At 27.6% G+C, this 14,596-nt stretch overlaps 2 protein-coding genes across 2 annotated transcripts; one reads left to right on the plus strand and one right to left on the minus strand.

Annotated features, from left to right (window-relative positions):
- Nucleotides 1–6,625: 6,625 nt before the first annotated feature.
- OCT59_023583 (uncharacterized protein) lies at nt 6,626–6,865 on the plus strand (the record flags this gene model as incomplete). The annotated part of the gene is made up of 1 exon (XM_066134809.1): nt 6,626–6,865. The coding sequence occupies one exon, from the start codon at nt 6,626–6,628 to the stop codon at nt 6,863–6,865; it is 240 nt and encodes a 79-aa protein (XP_065990895.1).
- Nucleotides 6,866–10,029: 3,164 nt separating this feature from the next.
- OCT59_023584 (uncharacterized protein) lies at nt 10,030–11,013 on the minus strand (the record flags this gene model as incomplete). The annotated part of the gene is made up of 1 exon (XM_066134810.1): nt 10,030–11,013. One exon carries the CDS (start codon nt 11,011–11,013, stop codon nt 10,030–10,032), a length of 984 nt encoding a protein of 327 aa, XP_065990896.1.
- Nucleotides 11,014–14,596: the final 3,583 nt, after the last annotated feature.

The following is a 14,596-nucleotide window of genomic DNA, read 5'->3' on the forward strand; positions in this document are numbered from 1 at the left end:
TCCTCACATGATCACTACAGGTTATAAGTACAGGATCTCTGGGAAAAGAAAATGATCACCCCCACGTGATCATTAGAAGTTACAAATAAAGGATCGATGAAGTTAAGGAATTATAAAATTAAAAGTTCTAAGTCTTGGTTAAAAAAGAATTTAAGGTGTATTAACGTTAAATTTTAATAAAATAAAGTTAAATATTTTAAAGGATACGTGAAAATAATGGTTACCAAGGTAAAAGGTATTAATTTGGGTGAGTATGACCATAAATGTATAAAGAGATAATGTTAAAAATTAAATTTTTGATCTAACTTGACCACCGGCTGATAAGTCAATGAAAAATTATTATTATAATAATTTTCATACATATGAACCAAATATGTATGGTAGTAATTGATTATCAAGGGAAATGCGAGGCTAATCAAGTTAGAAGGGGTTTTAATAGAATATTGTAAATAAGTTCCATGAATTAAGGATTAAAAATAATTTTTTATAAATAATTAAGGTTAAGTTAAGGATAAAAAGTGTACCCAAAAACCGACACTATAAATACGATGGTAGGGTAATTCTGTGTGAACTCAATTGAGGTTTTCTGTGTGATCAATTGAGAATAGTTCTGTGTGAGCTTTTTCTGTGTGAACTCAATTGAGGTATTCTGTGTGATCAATTGAGAATAGTTCTGTGTGAACTTCCAAAAACAATTCTGTGTGAGGGTACCCAAGAAGAATCATGATTAACGTTAACAAAAATTAAAAATAATATTTGCTGGACAAATATGAGAAGATTACAGGAAAGAGATAAATCAAATATGGAAACACATCCAAATCTTAGGATGAAAAATTGTATGGAATATAAATTTATTTGTACAAACCTGTAAACTACCATACTCAGTAATGAACAAATGAGGTAAAGGCAAGCCCAGTATAGGTCAAATAAAATATAAAAGAAGGATAAAAAGTAAAAGACGTGAAAATTTTTAGAGAATTTTATTAAAAATGGAATGGTACCATATTTGGAACGCTGAATACATAAACCATAAACAAGAACATGACCTAGGAGTGATAGAACCAGAGGAATGTTTAGCATGTGAAATATGTAATCCAATAGAAAGAGAAGTATCAGCAGCATTCAAGAAATTTTGGGATGCTTTATTTAAATTTGAGGATACAATACTAATGTACAATAATGTAACACATAAAGAATTATTGAATTTATTAAGTATGGACAATAGAGAAAGGGAGGATACAATACATAAGGGAAAATGTAGGAATATAGTAGATAGAATAATTGAATCAATAAGGTACAGACAACAACCAAAAATGAAAGAAAAAGGTTTAAGGATAATAATTGTAGTAATTGTAAGGGATTGTATTGAAGGAAATTTGGAAAATGAAGTATTTGACCGGTTAATTGGATGTCCAGAAATAATGGAACATGGATATATTTTGGAAGATTGGGATATTGAAAACAGATTTCAAAAATTTTGGGAATGGTACGGTTCAATATTAGAATTTGGGGTGGAAGTAATCCATGCGACACCAGAAACGATAGTAATATTCAGGAAATTATTATACATGGAAGAAACCATAACTAAAAAAATAAGAGAAGTAATTGATTTAACGAATACAATTGTTTACAGAAACTCATTAGGAAAAAAAAAATCAAAACAACAAGAATGGGAAAGATTGATACAGAAAGTGTTACAAAGATTTATTGACACCAAACAATTTACAAGGGAACCTGAAGACCCAGAAAGTGCTAGTCCTGAAAGTTATGAATTAGAGGACAGTGATAGTAGTATACATTATGAAATAAAAATAGAGGATGATGTCGAATGGACAGTGGAATCATTAAAAAGAAAAATTGAAGAAATGGGTGGAAGGTTCACCGACAAAGATATACAAAGAATGTGGGACCTAAGGATAAGGATAGAATTGATATTAACAGAGGACTTTTTAGGTACATTTTTCGAATTAATGGGACTAAGTGATGAAAAATTAAAAGATGAAATAAATGAATGGTTAACAAAAGAAACATTAAGATGTGGAAATTGTAGAAATAGAAAGTTACCTGATATGATAACAGACATTGGACAATGTAAAAATTGTGAACAAAAAGAGTTATTAGAATTAAAGGATGACTTAGAAAAACTAGGATACGAATTAAATGTGTCAGAAATAGAGAGAATAAGAAAATTCAGGATAAGCAATAGTATAATATTAACAATGGAATTTATGGAAAAATATTTCCAGGAAATTAATACGAATGACAAAGAATTAAGGATAAAATTATATGAATGGATAAATGAAAATACCACATTTTGTGATGAATGTGGAATAAGATGGATGAACAATAAATTTGACGAAGGAAAAACCAAGTGTAGGGATTGTGAGAATGACGAAAATGAAATTGATATCAGAATCAAAAGATTAAAACAAATATGTGATGATAATAAAATAGAAATAACTGATGGAGAGTTATTAAGGTTAATCAGTATGGGATATACTGATGGAGAAATATTGGATCAAGAATTTATTGAAATATTCCAAGGAAATAAAAATGATTTGGAGAAAAATTTAAAACGGATATTGGATAAATTTCTAAAACAACAAGCTGGAAGTGAGGATAGTGAAGGTAGTGGAAATGAATCTGATAATGAAAAATCTGATGGATCTGAAAAAGAATCAGATGGATCTGAAAAAAATGGAGAAGTTCTAAATCCAAATGATACCGATAGCAATGAAAATTTTGAAGAACCTTATAAAGAAAACATTATAAATAGACCTGGTTTTGACTCAAGTGAAAGTTCAGAATCAAATTCTGAAAATAAAAGCGAAATATCTGATTATAATATAGAAAATTTATTTGAAACACCTTTAACACCACCGATACCACCAATCCCACCAATAGTACCAATAATTATGGGAGCAACAAGAGCTGAAGTAAGGGAAGATTTTAGAGCGGCTTTACTAGCAGCAACAGGACATGATATAGGAGGTAATTGGGCTGGATTAGTCGTAGCCAACCCATTAGCAAATGCAATTGAGGATGCAGGAAATGTAGCTGGAGGAATAATTGGTATGCCACAATTTTATGGAAAGGAAGAAGAAGATGTTAATGATTGGGTAAGACAATTCGAAACAGCATTTACTGCTATAGGAAAAGCAGCAGGAGTAAATGGAGCTAGACAAGCAGCAATGGCAGCTACCTGTTTGAAAGGTGCAGCAGCACAATGGTATAATGAAAAGAAGGAAGCAAACAATGGTCATTTGGTAAATTGGCAAGATAACGATAATGATAATGATTTAAAACATAGGATTAAACAAAGATTTACCAGGGAAGATGTTAGAAAAAGGAAAATGTTAGAATTAAGGAAAATAACACAAGGAGTAAATGAAAATGTTGAGGCATATACGATAAGGTTTAGACAAATATTAAGGATAGCTACCAGAGGCCATGCATTAGATGATGAATTACAAGTGGATAATTATATCGAAGGATTAACACCAACATTGGGATATCAAGTCAGAAGACAAAACCCAGCAAATTTAAATGATGCAGTGAATACAGCAAGAAGAGAGGAGGAAGCTACTAATGAATTAATAAGAAAGACACGTGGTATATCAGTTAGTACCCAAAGAAAAGGAATCGATATACAAGATGACAAACCAAAGAATATATTTGAAAAACCATTGGAGAAAAATTATGAGGATGACCTTGCCGACATGTTTAAAAAATTAGAGGTAAAACTAGTAAATCAACTTGGAGGGCAAAAGAGACCACCAAACAATAATAATAGACAAGGACCACCACCTCGAGCATGTTATAATTGTAAACAACCAGGACATTATGCAAATGAATGTAGGGTAAATAATGGTCAAAGAAACTATGGAAGACCAAATAATCAAAATTATAATAGAAGATCAAATAACTATAATGGAAGACCAAATAACTATAACAGACCACCAAACCACCAAAACAATAATCGAGGATTCAATGTAGTGGAATATGATAATTATAATGACCAATATGACCAATATGATTATGATAGTCAGGATTATCAGGATAATTATGACCAAGGATATAGTTATGACGACCCGTATTATCAAGATAATGATGTAACATTTAACCATGTTGATCAAGATTTTTATATTGGTGAAAGACAAACGAGAAGTAACATAAAAAATAGGTCAAGTAATCGAGATATAAATATGGAAATTGATCAAGAACAAACACGAAGAAGGAATGATAAATATGCAAGCCAAGAGGAAAGGGCAGCAGCATTACCAAAAAGAGGATTCACTGACGAAAGTCTGAGGAAAGCACAAGAAGCAAGGAGAAATAATAATACATGTGGAAATTGTGGACAAAGAGGTCACTATGCAAAACAATGTAAAAATGAACGTGTTGAAGGTATTCATAGGACAAGCGCATTTCAAAGAAATATACCAAAATATAACGTATTAGAGGATATGAAAAGTACCAGAGCAAATGCAACTTTTTCACAAATTATAGATATGAGCCCAGAACAAAGAAAAATATATTATGATGGTATGAGAAGGTATCCACAAACAGATTGACTACAAGAATCAATGAACAACATTGAAGCAGAACATTTAACTGCATTAAGAGGTAAATTAATAATAAACCAAGAATTAAAGGACGTAATGTTTGATACAGGAGCAGCAGTAAATGTAATAACTAGTCAGATAATGGATGAAATGGACCTAAAAATTGAGGAATCAAGTACAGTAAGATGTGTGATGATAAATGAGGATAAATTAGCATCTAGGGGTACCACGACAATATACATACAATTTGGGGATAAGGAAATACCCATTAAGGTTGAAGTAATTGATTCAGGAAAAAATGAAATTGTGTTAGGAAATGGAGTATTAGATATGTTTAAGGCGAATATAGATTACACAGATAAAACAATAATAATTAGAATGAATGATGAAACTATGGATATACCAGTAAAATACACACAAAGGACCATTAAAGGGTTTGAAGAAACATTTGATGAAGAGGAAATATTAGAAGAATTATACCAGGATGAATTGTATAACATATATGAAGATGACCATGAAGGTCAGGAAGATGAAAATTTTAAAGTATAAGTCTTGGTCAGAATGATACTGAAGAGACGATAAAGAAGCACAAAAGTGACCATGAAAAATTTACTGAAAAATTTAAAGTAGGGGACATAACCAATGAACAAAAAGGTAAATTAAAAGTATTAGTAGAAAAATATAAGGATATATTTGAGTACGATGGTGAAAAATATAATAGGACAAACCTAGTAAAACATGAAATCAGATTAAAAGGGGGTACTGAACCAATAGCCCAAAAGAGGTACAAAGAAAATGATGAAAAAGGTAAATTCATCAGAAAAGAGGTTGACGAGATGTTAAAATTGGGAAAAATTAGAGAATCTAGAAGTCCATGGTCTTCACCAGTGACTTTAGCAGGGAAAAAGTCGGGAAATTATAGATTTTGCATCGACTATAGAAAATTAAATAAAGTTACAATAACAGATGCATATCCATTACCGAGGATTGATGAACAATTAGAAAGGATAAGTTCAGGAAAATGGTTTACCAGTCTAGATTTAGCATCAGGGTTTAATCAGATAGAAATGGCTGAGGAAGATATTGAGAAAACAGCATTCATATGCTCAGCAGGATTATATGAATATAATGTCATGCCATTTGGGTTAACAAATGCGCCTGCAAGTTTTCAAAGGTTAATGGATAAAGTATTAAAGGAGTACCTAAATGAATTTGTGATAGTATACATTGATGATATAATGATATATTCGGAAAATTTTGAAGACCACCTAAAACACATAAAGTTAGTGTTAGAAAAATTAAAGGAAGCCAGTTTAATACTAAAATTAAAGAAATGTATATTTGGAAAAACAGAAATAGAATTTTTAGGACATGTAGTTGGTAAAAATGGATTAAAACCAAGTCCAGGAAAGGTTGAAAAGATACAAAAATTAACAGCACCTATAAATATAAAAGGTGTAAGGTCAATATTAGGGTTATGTACGTATTATAGAAAATTTATTAAAGATTTTTCAAAAATAGTAAAACCAATAACATCTTTATTGAGAAAAGATGAAAAGTTTGAATGGGGCATCAAACAACATGAAGCATTAGAAATATTAAAAAGGAAATTAACCGAAGAACCGGTGTTAAGACAACCAGATTGGTTAAGGAAATTTATATTAATTACAGATGCTTCAGGAATAGGATTAGGGGCAGTGTTAGCTCAAAAAGATGATAAAGGTCAAGAATATGTAATAGAATATGCCAGTAAAAGTTTAAACAGGACAGAACAAAGATGGCCAATAACCGAACAAGAATGTTATGCAATTGTATGGGGAATACAACATTTCCATAAATACTTGATCAATAGAAAATTTGAGGTAGTAACAGACCATGCAGCTTTGAAGGGATTAATGACTGCAAAAGTACCAAAAGGAAAGAGATCAAGATGGGTCATGGAATTGGAACAGTATGATTTTGAAATAACCCATAGACCAGGAAAAGAAAATAAAAATGCAGATGCCTTATCAAGAATAATATAAATAGATGGGTAAAAGAGTCACTTTTCAAAAATAAAAATGGAACAAGTGGTAAGAAATACAAATCATAAAATAAAGGATATAATCGAAAATTTAGAAGGTATAACAAAGGAATTAAACAGGATAAATTATAACTATAAATTCAAAGCCAAAAATTTTGAAGATAGTGAAGAAAGACCATTAATATTGGAAACTCAAGAGGAAATATTACAAATAGAGGTGATATTAAGTAAAGTAAACAAGCTAAAATTATCAGAATTATGTAAAAATGGGACCTAAAATAATAATCATATGTGGAGTTGATGGTACTGGAAAAACATTCATTGTAAATAAACTTATAAAAGAATTTGAAAAAGTAGGACAAAGTGTGAGGTTTAACACCTTTAAAAGGAGAAGAGAGGACAATGATAAGTATAAAATACCAAAGAAAGGTATAGAATGGGAATTCAGGAAGGAAGTTGTCGAACAAATCAACAGGAGAATGGAAGAACATGATAATGAGGATTGGTTAATATTAGATAAAAGTCCCTATAGTGAGTACTTTTATCAACAAACACCATCATTCGACAGAGGATACATAACAAGATATGAGAACCACCTATTAGAAAAGGAAGTATTTAGGAACAAAAGGATAATTGATGAATCAATAGTGATATTTTTAGAAAATGAAAAATGTTGGGAAAATTACAAAGGTAGAGAATATTCGAAAAAGGATCAAGGACATAAAACATCATATCCATTATTAGATGAAGAAAGATATATGGAGATGGTGAAATCATTTAAAGAATGTCAAGATATTTACGAAGGAGAAAAATATGCTAATATTAAAATATCGAATAATGACACAGATTGGGAAAGAGTATATAATAAAGTAATAGAATTAGATGGAGATAAACCACCAATAGAGGTTAAAAATGTTGAGATTAAGGATAACATCAGAGTAACTGATGGTAAAAAGCATATTGAAAAAGATGGTAAAAACATCAGAATAATAGAAGACTTTGAAAAGATGGGAGCACTATATTTAGCTCACAGTCATGAATTATCGGCACATATGGGAATCAAAAGTACTTATGATAATTTAAAAGATAAATATTATTGGGAAAATATGCTGAATGATGTTGAAAGATATGTAAGGACATGTGATGAATGTCAAAGAAGAGGAAAACCACAAGGGAAAAATGAATTACACCCAATTAAAGTAGTAGAACCATGGTATCAAATCGGGATTGACTTTGTTGGACCATTGAACACGACAACAAATGGTAATAAATACATCATAGTAGCAATGGATTATTTTACAAAATGGCCAGAAGCCAAAGCAGTAAAGGAAGCAACTGCCAAAGAAGTATCAAAATTTATTTATGAAGACATCATCTGTAGACATGGATGTCCAATGAAAATATTGAGTGATAGAGGAAGTCATTTCAATAATGAAATGATTAAAGAATTAATGGAAAAATTCAAAATTAAATGGAATTTTTCTACAAGTTATCATCCAGAGACAAATGGACTTGTTGAAAGATTCAACCGAACATTAGGTCAAGCATTAGCGAAATTATCAACCAAAGATGATTGGGACCAAAGGATAGCACCCATATTATTTGCTTACCGAAATAAAAAGCATAGTTCAACAAAAATTCGACCATTTTATTTAACATACGGAAGAAATGTACGGACAATAATGGATGAAAATATCAAAGAAATTAACCTAAGTGATAGAATAGTTGGATTATTAGAAGAACTACCAAAAATCTGACATGAAGCCAAAGAACAAATACTGAAATCTCAAACAAAACAAAAAGAGTATCATGACAGAAAAATAATCAAGGAACACACCTTTGGAATTGGAGATAAAATACTACTCTATGATAAAGCCAAAGCACAACAACTATCGGGAAAATTAGAATCAAAATGGTTGGGACCATTTTACATTCATGAAATACTACCGAATGGAGCTTATAGAATTAAAAATATTAAAGGTGTCATCAAGAAGATACCTGTAAATGGAGAATTATTAAAGACTTACCATACACCGATGAGTAAATGATAACTATCATCAACGGACTTAGAAAAATAAAGATAATTTATAATCATGTGAAATAAAATCACATGACATAAAAATAATTTTCGAAAATAGGAAAAACTAATGAAAATTTCCTAAGAAAGACCGAAGTGAAATCCGGTACAGGAAAACCGTAAACTTAACAAACACATGATAAACCGCAGATGTAGACGCAGCAAAAGGGAATATTTAAAACGCAACTGAGTCAAGTAACAATGCATGTTTGATTTAGTGGTATAATTCGCACCTACCACTTCGAGACACGAGTTCGATTCTTAGAATAAATTTAATGTGGGCATTAAATTTTTATGCGGGGGATAGTTGTAATGCCGTAGTATACCTAGTAAATTTATTAATTGTGGGGCGCAGTATTACATTTAGTCTTAGTGTATAAAATTTTAACTTATTTTTATTTTTATTTTAAATGGACCGAAAAGTCGTTAAACTATTAGTCATGAGAATCAAGGATAATTGGTCCGTGATGACCTTAAACTATTAGTCACGTGATTTAAGGATAAATGAAGATCCGGAAGATACTAAATTGGATGAAATCAAGTGATCTGAGGTGTCAAGTGATTAATTTGTTGATCACTACGTTAATATTATAAATCATAATTCAGGAGTTCATGATGATCAAATGGATACAAAATTAAGATAATGGAAATACTTTAGGATAATGGAAATACTTTAAAATAATGGAAATACTTTAATAATTTAAATCCATGAATCGAAATTATGAATTTGGTTACACAAAGACAAACATAAAAGGGCGTGAAGATCAACTTTTGAAAAAGGGAGAAAATTAGACGAATTTTGTTATGAATTATTTATTTTGTTATTTAATGTTATTAAACCAAGCATATTATTGTATTTATTTATATTATTAATAAAGAGTCATTTTGTTAATACCTGAGGTGGCAAACATAATTCTCTATGGGCTCAGGTGTTACACTATGACATGCATAATAGTACGATCAGCAATTAAATTTTACGTTGACTTCGTTGACTTCAAATTTTTTTTTTTTTTTGAACTAATTATACTTTGATATAAAAATAAAATAAATGCAACTTCTTTTATTTCATTTATTTCATTGAAAAATAAATAAAGTACTTATTACATATAAAATATAAAAAACAATAGATAATAAAAAAAGAATTTTAAAAACAGTTCGTATTTGTCAGGTGATCTATGACATGTGTAACATGATCAGCAATTAAATTTTACGTAGACTTCAAATTTTTTTTTAAACCACTTTTCTTTGACATAAAAAATAAAATACGTTTTTTATTTCATTAAAAAAAATAAATATAGCACTTATTACATATAAAATATAAAGAACAGATAATAAAAAAAATTAAAGAAAAGATTATTACTGGGTTACGTTAGTTCATAAACATTATTTAGTTTTTGTTTTTTTCTACCTCTTGTTGAATTTGAAATTTTTGGTGTATTATTTTTTTTTTTAATATTTTCGTTTCTCTCTTCATTTCTTATATTTTCATTTCTTTTTTCATTTTCTTCAATATTTTCATTAATTCTTTCTTCATTTTCTTCATTTGTAATAGAAATTTCACTATCATGAATTTCATCACTTTGTTGATTTTGTAATAGCAAAGATCTTGAAATATCTGTTATTTTAGTCATATTTGTTTTATGTTTATTTTTAGTTGGTGTCATTGACAATGATGGTTGTGTTGTTGAATTCTGTTGTATGAGAGAAATTCTTTGTTCTATAACAGATTTTGAAGATCCTTCATTACGTGAATCAGATTTTGATTTCCATGGAACTACAATACTGTTATCTGATTCTATTTTTGCTGATACAAACTGAAATTCCAAAATTTCACAGTATAATTGATCTTTTGCAAAAAAAAATACTCCTGTTGTATGAACTGTTGAATTTTTTCTGGCTTTTGTTAACGCGTTCTTAAATCGCCCATTTGGTGGGTGAGTTAAATTTACAGTAAATGGAGTAAATTGATCCTTAGATAAATATGGCTTTACTTGTATTTGTAAAGTATATCCACTTTCTGTTAATTCTGCATACCCCAAAGTCTTTCCAAGAAGATGTACAGTTGGTTTTATTATAGGAATATCTTCCTTATCGATAAGGAGTTGTACATTAGTTGTAATAGAGACGTTTATTGAACCATCTTGAGTTGTTGAAAATTTTCCTGTAATTAAGTATACATTTTCTGCCTTAAGTGGCGAAGTTACTTCAGATCCATCATCTGAATCAAGGTCTGTGTTATTTATTAAGGTCATATAATTGTAAAATTTATATATTTGAAATGCAACTTCATTATCAATTCGGGAAATAGACATGCCTTTCTGCAAGACACCATTATTAATAAGTTTCATCAGTCACAGAGAGTATATACACGATGGTTGTAATGTTTGCAATCATATTTCGAAATTTTTTTTAAATCTGATTATTATTAAAATGAAAAATGAATAAAAGTAAAAAAAAGTAAATGAATTACTTATATTTATAAAAAAAATTATGACTTTAATATATTTATAATATATTTTATTTTTTAAAAAAAAGTAATAATATTACAATTATTTATTATTATTTATGATTTATGATTATTAAAAAAATGTGATTTTATTACAATTTATTACAAAATTATGATACATTTTATTTAAAACTTAAAAAAGTGGTTCATTGAAAAAATTACGATTTTATTATTTATTAATATATGAAAAATTTTGATTTTTATCAAATTTATTAAAAAAAATGCAATTTTATTGAAAAAATTACGATTTTATTACAATTTATTTCAAAATTATGATGATTTTATTACATTTATTTAAATTTTAAAAAAAGTAGTTTTCATTGAAAAATTGCGATTTTATTATTTATTTACATTGAAAAAAATTGATTTTATCAAAAATTTATTACAATTTATATAATAAAATTAATTTATTAATTTATATAATAGTTTATGATTGAAATAACATAATCTCATTAACTGTTAAATATTACTTTATTAATTAAATAAATGATAAAAAAAAGGGTAATTTTATTAGAACTAATTTGTTTATAGTTACTATATGCGGCTTTAAATTTTCTAACCTGTGAATTCAATTTTAGTTTATTTTCTTGTAACGTAAATGATGATCATCTTTCAATTTTTCAATTTGTAAATTTATTTATTTTTTATTATTAAAAAAGTGTAATAATCTGTTGAAAAAAACCACACTTTTATAATTATAGCTATAAAAAAAGGGTGGTTTCATTGTAACTAATTTATTTATAGTTATTAATTGCGGCTTTAGTTCTTTTAACTAATAATAACATGTGAATTTAATTGTAGATTATTTTCATTGTGACGTAAATGATGATCATCTTTCAATTTTCAATTTGTAAATTTATTTTTTTATTATTAATTAAAAAAACAAATAAAAAAATACAATTTTATTAATAAAAAAAGGTAGCTTCATTATAACTAATTTATTTATAGTCATTAATTGCGGGCTTTAGTTCTTTTAACTAATAATAACATGTGAATTTAATTGTAGATTATTTTCATTGTGACGTAAATGATGATCATCTTTCAATTTTCAATTTGTAAATTTATTTTTTTATTATTAATTAAAAAAACAAATAAAAAAATACAATTTTATTAATAAAAAAAGGTAGCTTCATTATAACTAATTTATTTATAGTCATTAATTGCGGGCTTTAGTTCTTTTAACTAATATTAACATGTGAATTTAATTGTAGATTATTTTCATTGTGACGTAAATCTTTCGATTTTCAATTTGTAAATTTATTTATTTTTTTTATTATTAATTAAAAAAATGTGTAATTTATGGGAAAAATCACAATTTTTAATTTAATTAACAAACAAATAAAAAAATACAATTTTATTAATAAAAAAAAGTACCTTCATTATAACTAATTTATTTATAGTTACTATATACAAGTTTCAATTTTTATAACATGTGAATCCAATTTTAGATTATTTTTACTTACTGTGACGTAAATGATGATCAACTTCAATTCACGAAATTTATTTAAACAACTGCTGTCCAAAAAACAATCAATTGATATATTGAAATTGAAATTGAAATTGAAATTCATTGCAATGAAACGAAATTTCAATTATGTTTATATATATTTTATATAAAAACGGACCCTGTTTTGCCATATTTGCTAACCAAATTAGGACCTACTTCCTTCCTTTTTTGGAATACAACTTATTATTACAACGGCCAATCACAATAAACAACACTATGAAATTTAGATCATCTGATTGCTAACAACTTTGTATCATGATCTGTATATATTGATAAAGTAATACAAATATTACGCAGTAGTCAGCCACAAAATAGTACTAATTTTTTTTAAGATTTTTTTTTTAAAAAAAAAATAATGTTTACTGCGCAATTAAAATATAAATAGGCTACAAATACGTTGTGATATTTATATATTGATTCTTGCATTGTATACTGAAATTTATGTATTAAAAAAATGAAACCTTAAAATTTGTGTACCACAATAAATCACGCTTGATTAATTATTAAATATTGTATAACTAGTTCTGATCGTATAAATTAATTAATAATTAGACATGTCAAAAAATTATAGTAAATAATAAAAAAATTTTAAACTTTATTTATAAAAAATGAATGTTCATACAGTATATAATAATTTTAAAATTACTACTAAATAATTAATTAATCAAGTTCTAAGAAGATTAAAAATTAAATCATAATAATATTTTAATTTAATATTATAAAATTCAAATTCCTTTACTTCATTTTCAAAATAAGGCAAACCTCCATATTTAGAATTCTAAATAGTGTTAGAGGTCAGTTCTTATAAGCTTAAAAATAAGCTATACATTAAAAAATGTTTATTATTTAATAAAGCAGAAGGTAATTTTAAGGATCAACGTATATGTTAAAATCAATCCAATCAGATGCGAATAGAGTATCGCTTCACACTGGCGCATACAATCAGACACAAATAAGGGAAAGCAGATTAACCATATAAAACTAAACTTAAAATTAAGGTGATATTAAGGGATAAACATTTTATTAATTAAATTCTTCACACATGTTCCTATCTTAAAATTCAGGTCTAATTACAGGTCTATATATACATAAATTTCCAAACTAAAAATGTTTAACATATGCTACATATGCTATATATCCTATATATCCTATATATTCTATATATACTATATGTTCCATATATACTACATGTTCTATATATCCCATATATGCTACATGTTCTATATATTCTATATATCGGACATATGCAACATATCGAACATGTCAAACATATTCGACATTGATCGGCATCACTGGTCCAGTTATATCACATGATTGCTGCGCAACATTTTACTGCGTAACAATAGCCAAATATTTGATATTATGACATATTTGAGATAATTGATGAAAAAATTCTGAATAAATATTTAAACAACACTATAATTCTGTAAGATTTGTTAAACAGACTTTCGCTTTAGGTGGATAGATAGACTCAAGTTATTTATTGACGCCGCATTCTGAATAATAAATAATCCACAGATCTCAATGTTGAAACTTGATTAATAATCATTTTTAATAATTCTTTTAATAATAAGCTTTCGTTATATCCAAAACCTCTTAAATCTGGAGGAAATCTTTGAATCATTGATAGAATCCATAGATTGTAATATCTTTGATAAATGATGGGCAATTAAACAATGGAGGTTTCGAGTTTGAGTTAGATTGATAATGAAAAAGTTTTTCAGATCCTTTGATTCCTTAGAAAGTAATTAACGTACTAATAATTGATAATGATACATGTGATTTAAAGTCATAATCATAATCTTGAAAATTCCAAACATATTTCTACAAAATTCTGACGGCAATTTCACAAACTAATGATCATTAATGTAACTTATATAAGGTATTTTTATCTTCTTCTAAATATTCAAATATACAA

This window comes from Rhizophagus irregularis, chromosome 4, assembly GCF_026210795.1.
Source record: "Rhizophagus irregularis chromosome 4, complete sequence".
Classification (NCBI taxonomy): domain Eukaryota; kingdom Fungi; phylum Glomeromycota; class Glomeromycetes; order Glomerales; family Glomeraceae; genus Rhizophagus; species Rhizophagus irregularis.